This window comes from Opisthorchis viverrini (assembly GCF_000715545.1).
Source record: "Opisthorchis viverrini unplaced genomic scaffold opera_v5_314, whole genome shotgun sequence".
NCBI classification, from domain to species: Eukaryota; Metazoa; Platyhelminthes; class Trematoda; order Opisthorchiida; family Opisthorchiidae; genus Opisthorchis; species Opisthorchis viverrini.
The window spans coordinates 164,645-185,840 of record NW_008751973.1 but is presented as its reverse complement, the minus strand read 5'-3'; the positions used below and the strand labels follow the sequence as shown (position 1 = coordinate 185,840).

At 41.9% G+C, this 21,196-nt stretch overlaps 1 protein-coding gene across 1 annotated transcript in view; it reads right to left on the bottom strand.

Annotated features, from left to right (window-relative positions):
• The window catches only part of T265_14992 (hypothetical protein), a gene marked incomplete at both ends in the record, with an annotated part of 93,080 nt that overhangs the window by 53,747 nt on the left and 18,137 nt on the right, over positions 1-21,196 (bottom strand). The window contains 2 exons of the mRNA XM_009176116.1: positions 1,587-1,712; positions 8,868-8,970. Of these exons, the coding sequence (XP_009174380.1) occupies positions 1,587-1,712; positions 8,868-8,970 (229 nt within the window). The remainder of the gene's footprint in view (positions 1-1,586; positions 1,713-8,867; positions 8,971-21,196) is intronic.

Here is a 21,196-nt window from a genome sequence, read left to right as displayed (position 1 = left end):
TGGTCCAACTCGAAGAAATGATATTACACTTTATCAAAAAGTAAATAGATAGACACTTTTACCACCCAACTATCAGATGCATACGGTGGCTACGATGAACTGACATTTCATAGTTTTTCTAGTCAAAACTCTGGAAAAACATGATATATTTACGACATACGCTGATAAGAAGGTTGGCAAACGGCCGCTGCAAAGGATGCCTCTTGTAGGCGCTTTTTGTTCAAGAACAAGCGGGTGATCCATGGATGTTTTTTGAATGGTGATGAACGGAATTTTTCATTACCTTTTTGAGAATCTGGTAATACCGGCTCCCTCCGAAAAGCGATTGATGGACTGGAGCAAATTTAATCGTCGATCAAGCAGCTCACCCCGTTTGGTGGTTTTGACAAAAAAGACAAAAGGATTATAGTCAACCATAAATCATTTTGACAGTTTTACACTACCCAGATCTGATATTCGAAGACTTGCTAGGTTTAGCAGTAGGAAATTATACTTGCATGTGACATTCAGCTGTCCGTCAACATCAAAGTTGTTTTTTGGTGATTGACCAGATTGCTTATCCTTCGCTTCTGCAATCGGACCCACTTTGGGTTAGATGACGACAAGATATGATGCCATGGGCCTCGGACCAACTTGAAACAAATAACTACGAAAACAGCTTATAGAAGGCCTGCAAAGCCTCCAATATGATCCCGCATAAACTGGCCCTATTGTCACCAGGGTACGTTCACAGGAAAATGAGGGGGCCGGTCCTATGTGGATGATGAAACAAAGTGTTCTACAGAGGTTTAGTGAACTTATATGTTTTTGCATAATTAAACATAATCAGTTGCACCGTTCTTTTTTAACAATGACGCGTCCTTTTTCCGCCACCTGGGAGTCAATGAATGAGACACCCTACAGGACTTAATTCAACTGGCCACTCACAACGAACGTCATGAACAAGGCAAGAAATGCAATCTGCTAATACTAGTATGATTATCGTGCTGGTCCTCGGAAGAAGTGGAGTAGGAGGAGGGAAACTGAGTAGTTGTGCTGCCGAACAATAATCACGCCTGATGCCTTCAGTGTACCCAGCCAACGACCCTCGGTCAGCCAGAGGACACGGCATTTTAATCAATGAGCCAAGGGAATCCGGTGGATATTGCAGCTAATTACTTTGTCTCAGGGTCAGTTTTTGTGAAATTTGACCGAACCGGGTGATGCACAGCAATTTTTGTAGCAATATTTGGCTTTTCAAACCACGAATTTTGTGATACACTCAAAACAGATTTACTTTCGGCAATAAGTACTCCAGTATCTTGTCAGGTGTTCACGCTACGGAGTAAGCTACCCACGGCGATGTGTACTGTGTTAAGTCAGCCGAAAGCTGTTAATAAGCATGTTCTATTGGGCGGCTCTGGCCATTGCAGTCGACGTGCGTAACTCACTTGCAGACTAGCATTTCCGCACAGTCAAGGAAACAATTGGTCCTCATTTTGTCTTTTCAGCATCCTCATACGACAGCATGGTTGAAATTTAGTTTGACGGATGGTACAATGAAATGGTCGATTTCTACGCTTTTAGGTATACCACGAAAGGCTTACTCATTTTGAGTTTCTGTAAGATGAATATCACCATCCTCCGTTGTGAACACTTCCAGGACGTTGTCAGAGACCTGCTGTAGTTGTTGATCTTTTCTACTCCGCACTCCAAGGATTTCTTGTTGTCCGCTATTTAAGAGAGAAATCATAGACCGTATATTAATTTCATGGTTGAATTGCACGATCACTTGATACGGAAAAAAAGCTTTGAATGATTCAGGGCATGTGAAATCGGTAGTGGGTTGTCGATGCATTTCCAACAGCATTGTGATCAATGATTGGTCAAGATAAAAGTGCCGTATTTTTTTTTTGACAGTTCGATGTTTGCTGAAATTCCTTTAATTACTCCGCATTCAGTTGCTTTTGTCCGGCTTGTCAAGGTGACATTTCACACTGATATGAGACGCCAAGGAATTCAGATTATCGCTCGGAACAGTTAACCTGGTCTCGGATAGCTCACGCCACCAAGATTTCATCCCGCGCATTTGTTTCAGGTCTGCGGACATTGAAAGCTCACCGTGCTGTTGTTCAATAGACCTCCTGCATGTTCCTTCATGATCCCATGATTGTGGAAAATTAGAACGAGTTGTGTAATAAAGCCTATTTGTTAGGTAATTCTTCCCAGTTGAGCCCTTGTTTTTAATTCTGCGGTTGTGCGGGGCTGTGCGTAACTCAGGGTTTCACATGGAGAGCTCAACGTTACACTGATTTAGTGATGAATCGTCTTCTAAGCGCTCACAGACTAAGCAGCTAGTTAGTCTCCTGATTGACTTATGAGATTGTCCGGGAGATGTGCGCTCCACTGCGTAGATTTTTCCCTGGTCTGGCGCGAAAGTGGATCAAAGATCACCACAACATGCAGAAACTAAGTACAATTTGCAATAAACAGACTGATCGAATTCTTAGGAAATGTTTCAGCTTATGGAGAGCCGATTTAATTCCACTGTATTCCTTAACAGTGTAATAAAGACCTGATGGGTCAACGACTGGTCAACGACTAACTATCAGTTTTGTCCTTCTTGGGACTCATCAGGTAGACGCAGTCCTCGAGTCCCTCTTAAACAGATGGTACCAAACGAAACACAGGGTGTCTGTACAGAACGTTCAATCAACCATGCACCAAACCTTTTTTGAGCAGATATAATTAATGTCCAGCTTGTTGTGGTAAGTTCACTACATGGAGACAAATCACACCAACGAACAAAATATTGCACTGCTGGCGGTCCTCGAGTATTTGTTACGAAAAAATTCCAGGGTTTTCAGTAAAAACCCGATAGTTTTACTGGCCTAGATCGTGTTAATATACTCAGAGACACGCTAAAAATACGGAATTTCTGTGATGTGCATCACGCAGTTCCAATTGAGGAGAACCACACTGATGTTGCACTCTAAAACTGTAACAGTGGTTAGGATATGATTCCGTTGCGAAATGGCTGATGCTACATTGCAGGTGGTATCGTGTCAGAGCATCATCACTGAGAGAGACTAGAATCCGTACTGTGGTGAACATCGTGTGTACGTCGAGTGTGCATTGTTTGTGTTTGATGAATTAGGCTTGCCCGTTTACAACAGTGTAATGTAATGTTCCACGTCTATGCAGTTTAATGCACATGTATCGTGTTTGAAGAAGCCTCGAAAAAGCATGCTTCGAATTTTTTTAGAGGGAGATATTTTGCCGTGGGATTTCTGGTGAAATGTACGTTTGCAGTGATATCGCATCGGTGAGTGTCACCGCTCTGCCACAAGACGAAACTCCGCATCAAGTGGAAGCGAACTAGTTGCCGTTTTTAGCATAGCGTACATAGAACCAGTAATCTACCAAAATTCTTCTTAACAGCAGATGCACGTTTTGTGTTCTTTACTTTGAAGGTAACAGTAAAAGATTTGTGCCCTGGCAATGCTTCTAAGGATCACGAGTCTTTTGACGTTAGTAGCGTCAAGAGACGTTGACAGCGTCCGCTTATATGGCGAATGCTCAATACGGGTTCTGACATTGTTAAAGTAGAAGAATAATTCAGATTAATCAAGCAGATTTGTCTCTATTTTTACCTATTTGACGACGTGGTAGACAAAACTACACCAGTTTACCGTTAAACCATCCGGAAATACCAAATCAATTCCATTTAAAAAACATCTGAAAGGCTCAAATGAGTTTGTAAGTCATATTCAAATGGAAGTGATGTTTGAGGTTACTGAGAATATATTAGAAAGACCTACTTCTTTGGCCATTGTGCGGTTCTTAGAGTCCTAAAACTACCGGAAGGACTGGACTTAAGAAGCAATCATCAGTGATAATCAAGCCAGACCTCACGATTTTAGAAGCGATATGTTCAATAGCTTTATCATGTTGGTTTTTGAGACAAGCAGTAGGTTGCATTCAAGAATTTGGTTTGGTGCAAATAGGCTGGTAAATTACCCAGGATTCCTCATTTTAAGGGCGACAGTTGGTAATATATATTGGGCGTAAAACGTACACTCCGACTAGTCATCAAGCTCAACTGTTCGTCAACGACAGGACGAATCATCCTAAGCAGCGCAACGCAGAACACACAATTCTCTGCCACACTTGCTTGATCAGTTTAGCGGACATTGCGCTGAAACAAATTTCGCAGTGCCAATAAAAACTTTTTTTGAGTTAGCTTCAGAACAGTTGCTTCGCTTTTTCTATCATCTGACAGTAAGATTGACTGGAGTTCATGTGAGGCTCCACCCTGACAAAACCATCGGTCAAATAGTGGCCTACTCGTCAGAATCTCATCACTGTAGTCTGGTTTAGAGAAACCGTCAATTGCGCCGTGACTTGCGACTTGTCATTCTACTCGTCATCATCACTGTAGTCTGGTTTAGAGAAACCGTCAATTGCGCCGTGACTTGCGACTTGTCATTTTGGGCTCTCCATGAACTTATCATATATTTCATGCGTACATGGCCACTGACTTGCCACTGGCTTTTACGACTGACCAAGTATGACGATCACTTTGTGCCTGGTGCGCAAGTCTTGATTGTGCTAGCGTTTACTATGCCTTGAAGAGCATTCAGCGTTGTTTGTCCTTTCCTCGGTTGTTGTTTTTTTAACGCGTGTTTCTGTAAGTAAACATTCTTAGGTACGTTGGGATTCATCTTGTCTGGTCGGAACTATTGGTAGAGACGCTTTTCGCTTTTAACTGATATTCTCCAGTGAACCTTCCACTTCCATCGCTTGCATTTACCTTTTATGTCTGCGACTGTGCTCTTCAAAAATAAACGATAGTAGTAATGGATCTTCTCGTGAGTTTCCTGTTGACACACTCGCTTGAGACAAGTACAAATGTAGAATGCTGTGGTAGTTTGAAGGCTGACAAAACTACTTCACGTATATGGTTTTAGGTCAATAGAGGTTTGTATAAATAGCATCAAATCGCCAGATGGATGCCTTGCGAACCGGAAAAGAACTGCGTATTGACTCGATTTGTCAATAAAAGAAATCACATGTTTCACCCAAGATATCATCGATAGGTTGTGATTACTTCTCGCGATTAGTATCTTTATTATTATTAATTTTGAACAACAGGTCTTCTAGCCCTGCTTTCGGGCCTGCATTTTGTGTCACTTTTTGGCTTGCGGTGAAACAATTCCGTTAAATGTACTGTCTGATGAATGGAAAACACAAACACTGTGTTTAGGATGGTCACAATGTTGTCGAATACGCTAAGAGCCGTGTGAATTGTCACGCGAAACGGGTACAGTCAAATTTCTTTGATAGTTGTATTGAGGCTTTTGGTCGCTGTTGGCCTCCGCCACCAAACGTAATATTTTTATGCAGGGTTTGTGCAATCAAAGATTACGAGGAGAATAATGAACCGTTGGGACATATCATCATGAGACCAGACTGGCAACTGGTACTTGTAGACAGTGACAGTCATTGTGCCGGTCACTCGTGCACGTCTGTGGTGCTAAGTTGAGCTGTGTGTGTGCGTGTGTCAGGTTAACCAGACTAAGCTAGCTGAGATTACGTGTCTGAGAGTTGGATGGGATTGTCTTTGCGCGAGTTGCGACGTTCATCGATGAGACCTACCCTGACCAGGTGGATGAACGAAATATGTCACACACAAATCCGTGTACTGAAATACTAATCCTGTTGTAACGCAGTTAGGCTTCAGTCTGACTAGAAAGTCACCAGCGCCGTTTAATTTTATCCGCTTCCTTTTATATGGTCATTCAAAAATTTGACGGAGGTAGTTTTGGAATAGGTGATGTGCTGAGAAACCACAGATATGCGGGAATCAACCTATTCCGAGAAGGGAAATGAATTCATAAAAAAGCGAAGATGAAAAGAATACATTGCGGTCGCTATAAATCACATGGATTATGAGATGAAAGTCTATGGGTAACCAAGATCAGGGCCTTGAGAGAACATGACCAGGAAGAAGCCAGCACAATTTCAAAACGGCTAAGCTAAGTGTGAACAAATATCTATATGAATTAAAGCCAAACGATTTTATTAGTTGTTGCACCAAAGATGAATAGACCGAGTATCCTGCACCGTTTTCACGGATTCAAAATAACAGGGGGCATCTCCATAAAGGAAACTACTCACAAGGTTGCTGAAAACTCCTCGACAGTCCACGACCGATTTCGACCTTCTTGGGGCTCATCAGGTAGGCGCAGTGCCCGAGTTTCCGTCAACCTTATGTTCTACTTGAACCCAAATTGGACTGTTTTCGAGAAATACACTCATTTGCAAATCAATTTGGTTTTCACGCAAGACTCAACTGAATCTCTCATTTATGAGGAAGAGTTTTCAGCAACCTTTTGAGTAGGTTCCTTTATGAAAATATACTGCGATATTCTATAGAGGAAAATGTCGGTAGCTCAGGTAGCGTACATGGTCGCCGGCTTGTTCGCTCAGCTGGGCAATTTGATGGCAAACGTTTCATCACCAATCGAGATGACATCATCAGTGCGTTATTGGGGAGCGTAGTTGTGCGTAGCGGTGTGTTAGTGGTTGTGCCAACCACTGCGATATCTCGAATATCGTGCCAACTGAATCATGAGGCGGCCTGTGTGCAGCACATTCAGCACATATCATAAACGAAGGATTCACTTGAGTCTCTCGTGAAAACCAAAGGGGGCAACTCCGTTCGTCAAATGGCTGACCTCATCACTTGCACCACTTACGACTCAAAATACATGGGAACTAGCCTTAAGCTCATTAGGGGATTTTAGCAAGTCACATATTTGCTTTTCCTTGGGTTCGCTAGACAAAGCACCCGTGAGATTTGGTGTGACTTCAGTTTTTTATGTACTGAATTAGAGACCAGATACTTGTCACCAACTAGTATCAGCAGAGGTGTTAAGCTTTGTTTAGCCACAACATTCTTTGTGTTTTCGAATTCTTTCTATAAGAACATTACAAAAATTCCCCAAAACTATAAAGAAGGCATTTCAGAAATTCTATCTCCAAATAAAATAACTAGTCGGTGAGTTAGCATCCTATCTACGCTTAGTTGAAACATGCTGTTTGCGAAAACGTTTTCTGATTGCAATCTGAGGACTAGGTAATTTGATTCAGCAAACATGTGCCCGCTACGTAAACATTGTAAACTTTTGTAAGAATTATTAAAATAGTTTGAAAATCCCCTCATAACTAGGTAAAACTTCCTCAAAACCGCTCGCAAAGTAACCCAGTTTTGTCAAAATTATTAGAGCGTCCCAACTTATTTAGAGTTTCTACTGATTGGCTGGAGCGCGCTTGGACAGCAGTTGGACTGACCGGGTTTCTCGTTCATCTAGCGATATTGTGTCCGTACTGGTAAAGGAAAGACAGTGACAGTGCCCTGATCCAAACATAACCCATCAGAGTCAGTCGACTATGTGAGCTAAGAATGTCATAAAAATCCTTGCCTAGGATTTATCTTTGAAGCATCCAGTGTACAGTGCTTTTATCAGGAAGGTATTGGCTACTCAGTCGCATGCATAGAAATGCGACTTGTCCACTTCGTAAGTGGCGTGGCCACCGGCGTCCTGCAGTAAATAAATAGATAAGTAAATAAGTAAATAATAAATAAATAAATAAATTCATATACATATATATACATATGAATAGGTTTTGAAAACATGGTCTGTGTGAATGATTCAAAACCAGTGAGTTTGTACTAAGCGCACTTAATGTGTGTAGCTGATATTGCGCTCTCAACGGTCGTCCTGTTTCAATAGCTTAGTACCAGTTTTCCTTTGTCATTGCCAAGTCTGTCATGCGAAATCCTTGGTACGAACATTTAACTTGTTTATATTAGCACGTTTTCAACATGGATCATTGAACTACGCACCAACCCTCTGCTCTACAGAGTATATGTGTATTTTTATACTCTTGTCCGACTGCAAGTGACGTCACGCTCGGCGTTTATCCTAATTTTTATTCTTTTTACTATGTTTAGCCCCGTACGAAACTTCGTTCACTAATTATCTTCCGAAGTTCATGTCGGCCTGGTTATCGTAAACATTTCGACTGCACATTAAGTCGAGGCTTTTTTCACGGGTGGAACCTACAAAAATGATGTTTATGTCTACATTCACCACTGTGGTGTCACAGATATTACATTAAAAATCCTCTAAAATATACTGATCGATATGGCTTTCACCCCCAATCGATTTACCGGAGTTTTTGGCGGTGTCCGGATCTTCAGCATTCTATGCGAATAAGATTGCCAATGAGTTTTTGTGCATATAACCTTCAATTACGGTAATCCGTGTTTGAGTCTAACTTCCGTCAACAACAAAAACAGTTTAGAATCATTTGGTGGTTATTCCGAAGAATAGGTTGAGTAATCTAGCTGAATAATCTACCAGTTGAGCTGTGTTGCTTGTGCCACTCTCGCTTAGTCACTGAAGTGCTGATGGTCCTGGTTATACTCTTTCCGGATGGAAAGGTAATAACACACAGTTGTCCAAAGTACAGACGGGAAGCGTTTCCATCAATGACTATTCACTTGAGTGGTTGTTTTTGGTTCACTACCTCAATGTGGGTCACGGTCAAATGAAGCTGTATCCCTTCTACGCGAACTGGAATTTGGAGAACCGCTTGCCAAAAAGAAAGTAGGCTGATTGATCCCCGAACTTAGACAGCACTGCTTGGAAGCCGCTCAGAAGTTTCGTGAAGAATGGGTGAGATAGAATAAGTACAGTATAGTGATCATCAAGATAAGGCCTCCGATAAGGTTTAATCATTTCTATTGCGGCGTACAAAAGTGTCCAGTGTCATTTGTATATTTTCAGAATTTATTGCAGCCTGAGAAAGGTACTTACCGTAAAATAAGGACTGATACTGCCACAAGTGAATAGGCCAAAAGCGTTCCAATCGACATCATATCAACAAGGTCCTTCAAGCTAATAACGGCGGATAAAACACCTGAAAAAATAGGATATTGTCTTGAAAGTCCTGCATTTTTTCCGAAATTTTACCAATGCTCCGTATGCCTTAGTAAAAAAGTGAATATTGGTGACGTTTATAACAGCAATATCTGTGCTAAATGACGTTTTATCCCATTTCAATAAAGCCTTGCTATTTTTTCGCGGAAACAAATTAAGCGAGTGGTGAGAGTTCCGGATGTAGTCGAAAAAGTTGTGTCGCTGTTAAGATTTGTAATCCAGACCGACTTCTGGAAAATCTCAGAAAAGCATGCATAAGAGAAAAGGATATTCATTAGCACATACACATACAAAATGTTCCTTCAGGATTGTACGTGTGATTTTGTTTATAAGCAACCTAAAAAACATAGACAAGCCACGTGTTACGGCAAAAGATTTTTGTCCTTCAGTCGTGTGATGTTGGACGGTGACCACAGCACGCAACAAAGTGATGTAGAGATGAAACTGGTAAATTTTCGAGGCAAAAAGATATCGTCAATTTTGTGCAACTTACTGAGTGTGAATATGATTGCTTGCGAACCAGGAAAACGCAAATTCTATCTTTGGGCATGCGGAGAGCCACAGTGTTTCCATAGTAGTGGCCTGAGCATTCGCGAATAGTATTTCAAAGAAAATATCTCGTGGTCTCCAGCTAAGTTTGTCTTATGTACCATTGAGCACATGGTCGAAGACAACGAGAGCTCACCTCTTAGTGCCAGCAATAAGGTATGCATACGACATAGCAGAATTAAGTGAACTTTTACGGATCTAGGAGTCAGTATTGCTCCTAATCAAAAGGAGAAAAGCTGTTGAAGCCGAACCACACACCGTACACCAAGTAACATGTTACTGGAATGACAAAACTGCCAGGTGCCTCACAGCCATAAAGAGAGAACACTTTTGTTCCGTGATGAGCTTTCCTACACTAAGTGGTTGAGTTTTCATCAAAACCCACATGTCTTAGGTAGCTTGAGATGACTTTGTCACAAGCCCACTTTCATATTTGCAATGCTTCTTGCCGGATTCTCCAAGTTCACTGAGGTTGCTGGAGTTAACCCGTCAGATGATCCTTGAGTTGCCACAAAATCAACAAACAACAGTTTGCGTTTTTTGGCTGGGCAGCCGACGCGCGTCATGTGTATTCTCGTGAAGAACTCTGTTTCGTTGATACATATTCAACAGCGCACTTTCCCAGGAGGCTGCTCTGTAAATCGCAGAGCATCTCTGTAAATCTTTCCAGTGTAACTGGAGAGAATCTGCGTACCTCCAGGAACAGTCCAAGATTTTGCACCATGTGACCGTTTAAACTCAACGTTGTTGATTGATTTCATGCAATACTTGTGTGTACTTCGTATGCTGTAGTCAGTTTTGAATGAACCATTCAGTTGTGTACAAACCTGTTGCATGCAGTATGAATGTGCTATGATCTATGCTGCTTGGACAAATTTCACTCAAAGCTTTACAGCTGTTCATTGAGAAAATATTTGAACACTCGATTTAGCTCATGTGACCAGTAAATTTTTGGCACCTGTGTTGACTCCGTTCATGTGAATAACGCCCTTATGAATAGAAAATCTGAAGATGAGTCATGATGCAAGTAGGTTCGAAATAAAGTTGGTGTGACAGATCCGACTGTAAAACTTGCGATGCTAACAAAAACGAATGGAGTCAAAATAGTTCCAATTTCTCAAATGGTAATACTGTGTCATTTACTGGCACATAAACGTCATTAGTTTGGTCGCGATTTCGCCCAAAGAAGAAGTTCTCTGTAATTGCTCTTTAGACTAGTACATAAGTGATTGCAGCACTGAGTTCCTTTTATGGACTGTTTTGCAAAGAGAAAAGGGTACACTACAGTGGTTCACCAACCTTCGCGGATCATCATAAGAACAAGATCCAAATTAAATGTTCCAATATACGCCTTTTTAAGCGCTTCACACCATTCAAAAGAGGATATCAAATATGCGATTATATCACAACTACATGACTTGTTTTTAAAGAGTTGTCGGAGAACGCTAAAACACCATGTACTCAGTAGAGAAAAACGTTACCAAATCTTCGCGCATTCAGCCACCAGCTAGATTTCTGCAAGTAAATGATGTCTGGCGATCATTTAATTCGTGTTTTCAGGTATGAAAGGCACAAACGATATTAATTTGAAAGGTGGCTATGTTGGAACCGGCCGCTATTATATCGTTTAAACTTTCAGATCTACTGCAATGCTTAGGGGAATATCATTTCACAAGCCATGGATGGGTTAATGTAACTTCCGGAAACGGTTGTGCGTTGACAAAAATCGGCGTCAAACGAGTGTGTTCAAACACCCAGCAACGAAGGACGGGAAAAATACCTGAGACCAGTTCAAATCAGTTGTACACAGAATGTTATCCGCATAATGTAGTCTTCAACGGTTCGACAGGCTTTCAGTATCTGGTTGACTATCTGAAATTTGTTTTCCCTCACATGACTTCGTTTGATTAATACTGAAGGTCTATATTCCCTAATCCGTAAGCGGCTAGAAAAGAAGACGGGAACGTGCTCACGAAACCAGACAGCTCAAAGGGCGGGAAAACTTACGCAGCAGACAAGCATGGAAATCAAAATGCTTAGGGTGCACGTGCCACAGTGTTGCTTAGGGAGCATATGGAAAGCGCTGGTCGGCTGTGGAGATGCCTTTGCCTTCAGGTGCCTAATTTTGAATGTCTTGCGCTACCAGATCATCAAATTTGTTTGCTGCTAATTCTCGGTGTTACTTTACGGAAAGCGTCAGAAGTATCGTACAGGAACATGCAGTTACGGGTGTTGAGAAATGCTTGCGGGCCCAAACACCAGCGCTGCTCAGGGAGTAGGCTATTGTCTCCACTGAACCATTACTTTCTTTCTACGTTTTGGAAAGGAAACCCCTTCACCGCTCTGTAGATATATTACACATATTAAAAAGATGAATAGCACTTCCACTCTTCTGATGATGTTCGAAATATTATTTAAGATTGAGACCATGGACGCTTTTCTGAACCAAAACTAGTTCCATTGGTTTCCACCTGTTTCCTACCTGATACATCTCAATACTTCGAAACAGTGATGCAAATCGTACGATTAAATGTTTTCTGGCAACAAATGATAACCACCCCAGTTGCTTAATAAAGCAGGTTGTGAGATCGGGCTAATAGGAACACGCTAACCACGTGCGGAAGTGTGCAATTGCGATCTTCATTGCTGATCAGTTCAAGTGCTAGATATGGTGTTATTAGTTTCACTTTTTGGTTTGGCCTTAATGGAACTGCCCAATGCTACTATCCATTGAAAACGCACTAAGTTCAATGACAATTGTTCTGACTGGTCATTATACAGCCCGATGACAAGTACAAAATTCAGCGTGACTTTATCTTTGTATCCATAAGTTCTTCTTTTCGCTCTAGTCCAGAAATTTCAGGACGTTATCTCATGATGCGTCGATGCATCGGGGAGAGAGTGTGGAGTTGTTGGTTCGTGGTGAAATTACTACAAATGGTGCAGCTAGTTTATGAACTGAATAAGTTCAGCGTTTTGACTAACAAATTTCGGCTACAAGATTTCTTGGTCCCCATGGGCCTGTGGCAACTGGGTGTCTAGGAGTGGTACTATTAACTACGGCCAAAACCATAGGGGTAGTGTACGGCACATGTCTGTCCCCATTCGGCTGAACGAAAGTATGAGGTGTGGATTGGTGCGTATCTACTTCAAAATATTTTTTTGCTGACGTCACGATTTATCCGAAAAGATTCTAAGAAAAAACCAAGAAAAACCCCAAAGCAGAGATAAATGGATCAGCGCACACAGGATTTAAGCTAGTCCTCTGGTAAATAAGGTTTAGTTGGTTTTGCAATCGGATCCAGGGCTTGGTACGATTTTGTGCCTATACTTTCACATATCAACGATTTACAATTTATAGAATTACGTGCTATCGGTTTCACCAAGGACGTCTGGTTTATGGATTTTTGGAACGCCATAAAGCCGTGGTTGGATTGCACTTTTGAGGTACAATCGAGACCATAAGTGCCCTAAGTGGTTTATCATGGACCGCAAACATCTGTCAAATTCAGCTTTACTCCTGTTCATATATATATATATATATATATATATATATATCTTCACGCCAGAATCGGAGACACTAAGAGGAAAACAAACAGGCCACCTAGAAAGGCAGATGATTATCGAGCGTTACTATGAGACACGGCAATCGCAGAACATGCACTGGACACGGGTCACAAACGAATGTTGAGGTTGTGAGGCGAGAGCAGTGGCAACCGCGGTGAATTATCAATGGAAGCACACTGAATTGGAAGATTAAGGAACCGAACTAGATGGGAATTAATTTGAAACTCCCCCAATCCATCAATGCAAGATTCTGACAAACATACTAACCGGCAAGAGCCGCTAACTGACACTCAAAATCTGATCTAGTGCGCTAATATGAAGAGGTCTTACTGACTGGTTCACAGTCTGCCTTAAGACCTAGCAAACTTGGTGACCTGTTCACTTGGCCTGATAAGGCTTTTGTGTCAGAAGCTAAACGTTGCCCAAATAAAAACTGTCGATTGTTTATCAAGCCCTTCTAAAAAGATGACTTCTCAATGGGTTCCAAACTTTTTCCAAAAAATTACGTTTATTCTGGACTTGCCAGATGCATATGTCGTCGTGTAGGAAAAGTGAAAAAGTTACAGAAAACTCTTGCGTTCTATCATAAACTTTATGAGGTTGGAGTTGAAGGGTATCTGCTACTCTACGCTGTTGTTCCAGTGCTTGGGATTTTTTCCAAAGGATGAACCGCGGGCGGATCTACCGGAATTCAAACCTCGCTGCTTCTTAGGATCGACGGGACTGTACATGTACCTTAATGCCTACATTAGGAGTAAGAGAATGTGTTCGTAAGTATAAACTAGTTGCAGTGTAGGGTGCGTGTCCTCCGAATATGGTAAATTTTTAGCTTCGTTGTTGCCTATCAGAACTTCTCAAATTGAAGTACCAATGCCAGTTGGATATCACACAATAACAAAGAAGCATATGAACACTATTCAGAGGGTGCTTTTTTCTGGACATGCTAATGAATGAATGTGTTAGTGAATGAATAAATGTCTGTGAACGAATATTCCCACATTGTGCACAGTCCAACAGATGACAAATAGTTGTGGTTAGTTGTGGGATTCACAGGATTCATGTTCACAACACTCTCGTTTGAACGGTCCACCTTCTGTTCTGGTAAGTCCACACCAAAGTTGAACTCGCGTTCCACATATCTTTGATGGTGGCAGGGTTTCAACTGCGGTCAGCTGACATGCGAGGTGAGCGTATTTCTAGCATTCCTTTAATGCCTGCTGGACGCACCTGAATTATCATGTCTCAGTAGGTGAATGTGTTCACGCCTTACCAGTGTCATTGGTTCACCCGACCTCTCGAACGACTGCACGGTAAGCCTCCTAGTTGTGTTGGCTGACTTACCCGCCTGCCCATTCAGGTTGCGCCACGAATGCCTGAAACCTGCTGGACAACTCTTGATTCGTTGTAGGTTATTCCGTGAGTCGTACACTCCACTTCAACGTCATTCTCGTTTGAACTTATAGAAACTTATATGTCCGCTTTAGGCCCAGTTAATCGGGTTGAGCAATTAATTGAGAGTTACTACTCAAATCATGGGTAGTTAATCACAAACATACCAACCTATCGATAATAAATCTTTGTAAATTAGCAGCTTGATGTATTTATTCCATATAGTAAAATAATATAACTGTTCCCGCCTTTGCTAAGAAGCATGACGCAAAGCAGCAAATTAACGAATCATGAAAGCTATCAGATAAGTGGACACCATGGGGACGGCTAAACATGATATATTTAGGTTTGGTTAAACTATATTCTATCTCATCTCATAAGAATAAATAGTTCATAAAAATATTATTCCTGTCCAAAATAAGAGAGGCATGAGGCAATCGATATTAATTGAATACCGTTCGTGTAACACAGTTTTCGAGAAAAAATCGCGTCCTCAGACTACCGGACACTTGGTTTGTGTTTCTCAGCGGTGTTCAACTAATTCGGGCAAAAGGATCTGACGTCTGCAACAGATTCATTTATGAACCTTACACAAAAATGCACGAAGGTTTGGCCGACATGCTGTAAACTGTTGCATTTGAATCGCCAAAGCCGTCAAGCAAAAAAGTAAACATCAAGCAGTGACACCCAATATGGTGAGATTATTCAGCTGCTATCTTGTTTGAGATGAACAAATTTGGGTAAGTGCCGGAAATATAATCCCCCCAAACAGCATTTGGTGCGACAAGCTTGGTATGTCCGCATAGCCGTCAGACTTTGTGATATGTAAGAAAATATTGGTCACACTAAAAGGCCATGTGAAAGGCACATAAGGAGGACCGAGTATTTAACAGCAAAAAGTCATGATAATGTCATATGAAAACATCGGACCGATTAGCGACTGAAAACCCGGCTCTCCACAAAATTCACCATGAGTGATGCCACAGTTATTCTGAAAACTGTTCAAGAGGTTAATTATTGAAAGAAAATTACCGCCAGCACTTCTGCATAATGCGGAGTCCTAGCGAAGTACAAACTAGAGAGCTTCCAGAAGATCGAACAGACTGGATCTCGGCCATTTCACACACTTTGGCCGTTGTAAATGTAGCGGCCAAATTTCAGACACATCGTTTAAACTGCATCTATTGGTTTATTGTGACCACGAAACGTCAATAGACGGTCAAGTCTTTCTAGCCAATCAATTGCTGGGTTTCGCCGGGTGGACCTCTGCATCTAGCTGATGGGAAATGAAATATTTCCTCTCAGAAGATTGTCCTTTGTTTGCTGGGGGAGGCATTATTTACAAATGAAATGACTGTGATGATCAAATGCACTAGAACTTTACGAATATATAGAATATTTATGTCTGATTATGCTGTCCTAATAGGTGGGACTTGAGAAAGAATATCACGCCCTCCCAAACCCTTTTGCGTTCAGTGAAGTGGACTTGACCACAGCGAATCACAGCCACCAGGGATTAGGTAAATATTGTGGAACTGAAGTTCAGGCATTTCCACCTGATGAGCCCCAATTAGGATTGAACGCTTCCCTGGGACAAAACGTCTTTGCTTTGTGACCTTTACTAAACTTGAGACATGAAGGCGGAAAATGTTTTTCACACTGTACCATCTGTCTATTAATGAAGCGAGGTTATTTTACGTTGACTTGTTCACACAGTTTGAGCAATTTTCGATTGTCATTCGTCATCAATACTGCCACCACGTTATTTCCCCTCACCACTGAAATCTGTTTGCCACTTAAGTATCTGAACGATGAAAAATTTACTTATTTTGCAGTTAATATGTCTTGGAACAGGACGACGAATATCAGGTGTCTTAAAAAGAAACCCACCTGATACCTGGCTGGGTGACCGGATCAGGTGAGTGGGTAGCATTCTTTCTTGCTACTGTCAGCTGAGGATCACTGTGAGAAGTGAGACCGGGTGAACGGCTAAAAATTGCACTCAGCTGAATTCTGTCACATTTCATACCAAAAGAACTATACTATGTCGACTAATCATGCTTTTGCTAATGTCAGATACCTCAGCTAACACGGGGTACACACGAATAATTTGGTACATTGAACAAACCATCTACTGCAATATAGAGTAGAATCCCATGTTGTAGAAGAAATGAGAAAATGACACAAGAATGTACTGCGGCGCACTTATTCAACCTCACACGCAAACCAAATAAGCCCGGGACAGTGCTCAAACGTTCCAAGAGTGAAAAGTGCTCAGCCCATGGAACTCCCCCGAACTCCATCCAGCGTGTTACTCCCGTGAAGCTAGCGAAAAGTAATATTTATTGTAACCTTTGTTGCAGTTAAATTGAAGCAGGCATGATATTTGTCCTTGGCACTGTGAAGTTATTGGAGTTCACGAAGTCTGACCGCTCGTTCGCTCTCTCCTTACTAGAAGCCATTCGAAAAAAACCTCGAAGGAAGAAGCGGGGTTAACAAAACTCGATATTGCACTGTAAAAACGACATTTTCCCCCATACATGATCGTCGACAAGACGAATCTATAAAAGAAGTACTTTTCAATTCAGTCCATTTCTACGGTAGTCGAGTAGAAGAGTTTAGTTGTGAAATACTTCTTGGAAAACAGTATCATATGTCTGGTTAGCACTTTCATCTATGACTGTTATCTAACTTTTCTCGTTCAATAAGGTAGTGTGAGGGAGGTTTGAATAAACTGATTAGTCGTGTACACAGAACTGGCAGTGAGGAATAAAAACTTGCGCAATTCTAGTCGGTTTTAAGCATCTACTCTTTTCACTTGTATGTTAAATCGAACATAAGGCAAGCAATAGTCATTTCGCCGCTGAACATAGCCAACTTTATTCACTCAGCTTACTGTAGCGTAACTGAAAGAGTTCACCGATAGTCTTTCATCCAAATGATCAGTGCTGTATTTATTGGTCTGGTAGGTCAAACCAAATGAGTAATTGTGAGTACAGCTTCACGTTCAAAACAAAACAAGACAGGATGAAGCTGCGGAATAAAGGATTAAGTGCCCATAAGGAGATGGTCGATGAAGAAAAAACGCTCTTTCATTGACTTTCGACCTTTCACTGGCGTATTCATCTTGCAAAATATTGGGCCAAGTTTCATAAATCAACATCAGTCGCAGCATGTCATATACAGCCTAACTCTTTATATTTACTTTTAACCTTTGAGTGCCTCAAGCTAAGGTATTCACAATGCCATTTGATCCTGGGTTCGTTTTGAGCCACACCTCAAGGAGATAAAAGGCCCCGTGTACAGAGGAAGTAGTGCCCATATTCTTCAGCAATTACATCTTTACATCCCGAGCAGTTTCACCAACTCCGTTTGGTACAGGTGTTTTCACCGGGTACTCAAGAATTTGGAAGCCACTGTCTTTAGACCAGATTTGATTTGAATTGCTCACAATCCCTTCAAAAAACACAACTTTCCTTCTATTAAAGACGCTCATTGGTGCGTCATCCGTTTTCGTGGGAGTTACTGCAAACAGATGTTGGGCACTGGGGGCAATTGGAAAAATCTTCCTTCGTCGTGGGTAAATAGGACCTGGGGTTGCATGCTTTTTGGATGGATATTTTGATAACAAGCAAAAGGAAAATGGCAAGTCTACTTAGGTGCCACGATACTCGACTTTGTTCTTTTTGTGATACGAATAAAGAGAGAGCAGTTTGTAAACTAGTCACTAGTAATCAAAGAGATGATAGCTGTATGACAAACAACTGGTGGGTAATTTGATCAGGATTACATGCATTGGTGTTACTGATTTGCTGAGGCTTGTTCCACACACACACACACACAAAGGCACATGCACCTAGCAGTTATTAGTATGGGAATACAGCTCATAACCAGGCTCAATTGTCACCCGTCAAGGCTAGGTCTGTTTTTTTTTTCAGGAAAGGACGTCCGAACGGCAGTATTAAGTCTGTTGTTCCATTTTCGTATCAGCTATCTGGTTGATTAAAGCAACTGATTTCAACCAACTCAAGAATTTGCAAAAAACGCAAAAAGAGTAAAGGGAAGCGAACCTGTAATATGAATTTTCTTATGATTATCATGCTTTACTGGCATTCAGGTGAAATACTGACATGTTCATTCACAATTAGGGAAGACTGCAAGCAAACAGTGGACCTGGGCCAAAAAATGCAGTTAGTGGGAGTTGTAGCCACTCTTTCGCCACTTTCGCTAGATCACGAGATCTCTTTTTTACACTCACAAATCACGCCACAGAATCGTAACTAACTTGACTACACAGCTCACAGCCAAGCCCTTGATCTCAAGACTCGCCTTTCTTTCCCTCCACGTCGACACGCAAGGGTGACTCAATTTGACATCGCTGTCAACCGACTGATAAGTTAGCAACAAGTCATACGCGGACACCTCCCCCCCACACACACACACGAACGCTCCTACATATAGGATAGCAGCACAGCAACACAGTACATTTCAACAGAGCTACGCACGTCGCCAAACTCGGAGCAGAGCCACCCAGGACTTGCGGCGTTTCAATCACGGATATTCAGGAATACTTGTGGCTGCTACAACAGCGAAGCCTGCATCCGGACTTGCAACAGGATTTATCAACCTGCATCTGCAATACGATAAGTCCCTTGTTCGCATATACACCTGTTGTAATAATTTTGCTCAACAAGCTGACATTGTTAGTGCTTCCCGTTTTCTCATTCATATGACTAATTTTCGGGTTCTAGTAGAGCATTAACAGAGATGTCTTGATCTTCCGCATATTAATCTAGGGAACTGAGGTGGCAAGGTGGTCAACTAAAATTGCTTGCGGTTACAGTCAGTCAACATAAATTGGATAACAAATGCCCGATCAGCTTGACAAAAAAGTCACTGGGACAAGGCCATTTAGCTTTTACTATGGCGGAAGACGAAATTGATCGGTTGAAACCAACCTTTTTTCAAAGGTTTAAAGAAGCCATTTAGTTTCGCAGTCCTAGCCCGGTCTACATCTAGAAGTTTGTCTAGCTGTCTTGGAATCGTTCTTAGGGTGATTGAACTGATCATAAACTTCGCCTCACTTGACGTGCTATGCGTTACTCATCCGGTGTATGTAATACGTGGATTCAGGCGGGTGCGTTAGCTCTCACATCCCTGGATGTGCAATCTGCTCAGATGGCTGTTGATGCGTTCGCCGAGTCTTTGCACACATTCATGGAGGAGCTGTAGCTGTTATCATATGGAAGCTTGACAGCAGGCGAATGTCTACGGTCTGTTTTGAACGTGAAACGCCAGAATTTGTAGCTCATGTGTCGAGCTGTTGGTAGCTCGGGCGTGTTCACTGGTCAGATGGTCGTGGATCAACGATAATCAGGCCAACCACCAGTAAACACCAGTGAACTACCAATAATTCAACACATGTTCAAGCTGTATCCTGTTAAATTTGATCCAGCGGGATCACGACTTATGACAAATTATGCGAGGTAATATACGATTTTCCGTCTTTCGATGTCGTCACCATGACTGAATTTTGGATCCCCCCAGGCACGTAATGATCTCAGCAACCAATGAAACAAGCGGTCCAGAGGGTTACTGTGTACTTGGCACTCGTAATTACAAACAGTCGCTAAACTAGCCTTTTCGGTTGGGTAAAGTCACTGAACGACCTGACTAGATCATTTTATGGAACTCATTCCACTTTCAACCGATGCCTAATAGAAGCCATTACTTTCACATTAACCTTAGATCGAATGGGATTGATCGTGCAAGTATTTGCTCGCGAAAGCGTCGATGACTTTCACTTGATAGACAATAAACCAGTATTGGTTAGAAAAATATCTTTCCGCATATAAATCTGTGTAAGCAGAATGAGAAAACGTGCTCTCTGTTGGTAGTCCGACCGAACGATTTTTCTCCAGTCGCGACAGTGTTGTTGGTTTTTCTCAGGGTAGATATATTTTATCCTACAACACAATGGTAAATATACTTTCAAAGAGAACTACCGAAGTGAAGCAGGGATCCAAGTGATGACGAATGAGAGTGCATAAACATCTTTTTCAGGATAAATCACACGAGCTACATACTAGGGTGGATGGGAATAACTACCACCTGAGCAAACGACGATTAGCGCAAACTTTACTGTCCTTCGTATGATGAGACGCTGGTGAGCGTTTTACATAATGCGTCCCGCCTTCCCTCAGTGGGTGACAAAACTGAACTGTTTTCCTGAAATCTATGGAAAATCCTATGCGAATTTACTATTGTTTCGCGCTTTCTGGATCTTCACCCAATTGCAATGCATGTATCATACCTATAGACTGAGCCCTTCATTTAAGCCCTTCGCTACTCACAGCTGAGCGGCACAGTGGCCTAAAAGCCGAACTCACACATCAGGTCGGGCTATGATTGGATATTGCCAGCCCACAGCCAATCTTATTTCTGTAAATGCTGAAAACCAGCCGTCGATTTCGCTTCCAGCAGACGTCTGCACCTTTAGAATGGTATCGAGCTTGAGGACACTGGAACCTCTATAGTCCTTTCAGTATTCGAGCCTTTGATGATCAAATGTTTATGACAAAAGTGAAGGAAACGCCATTTACAGCACAGATCTGGGATGCGTGTTGTAACGTTTGGTATTGGGAGTACCCTTCATTGGCAATGTGCCAAGCCACCGGCGCTACCATGTTTGATTGACATAA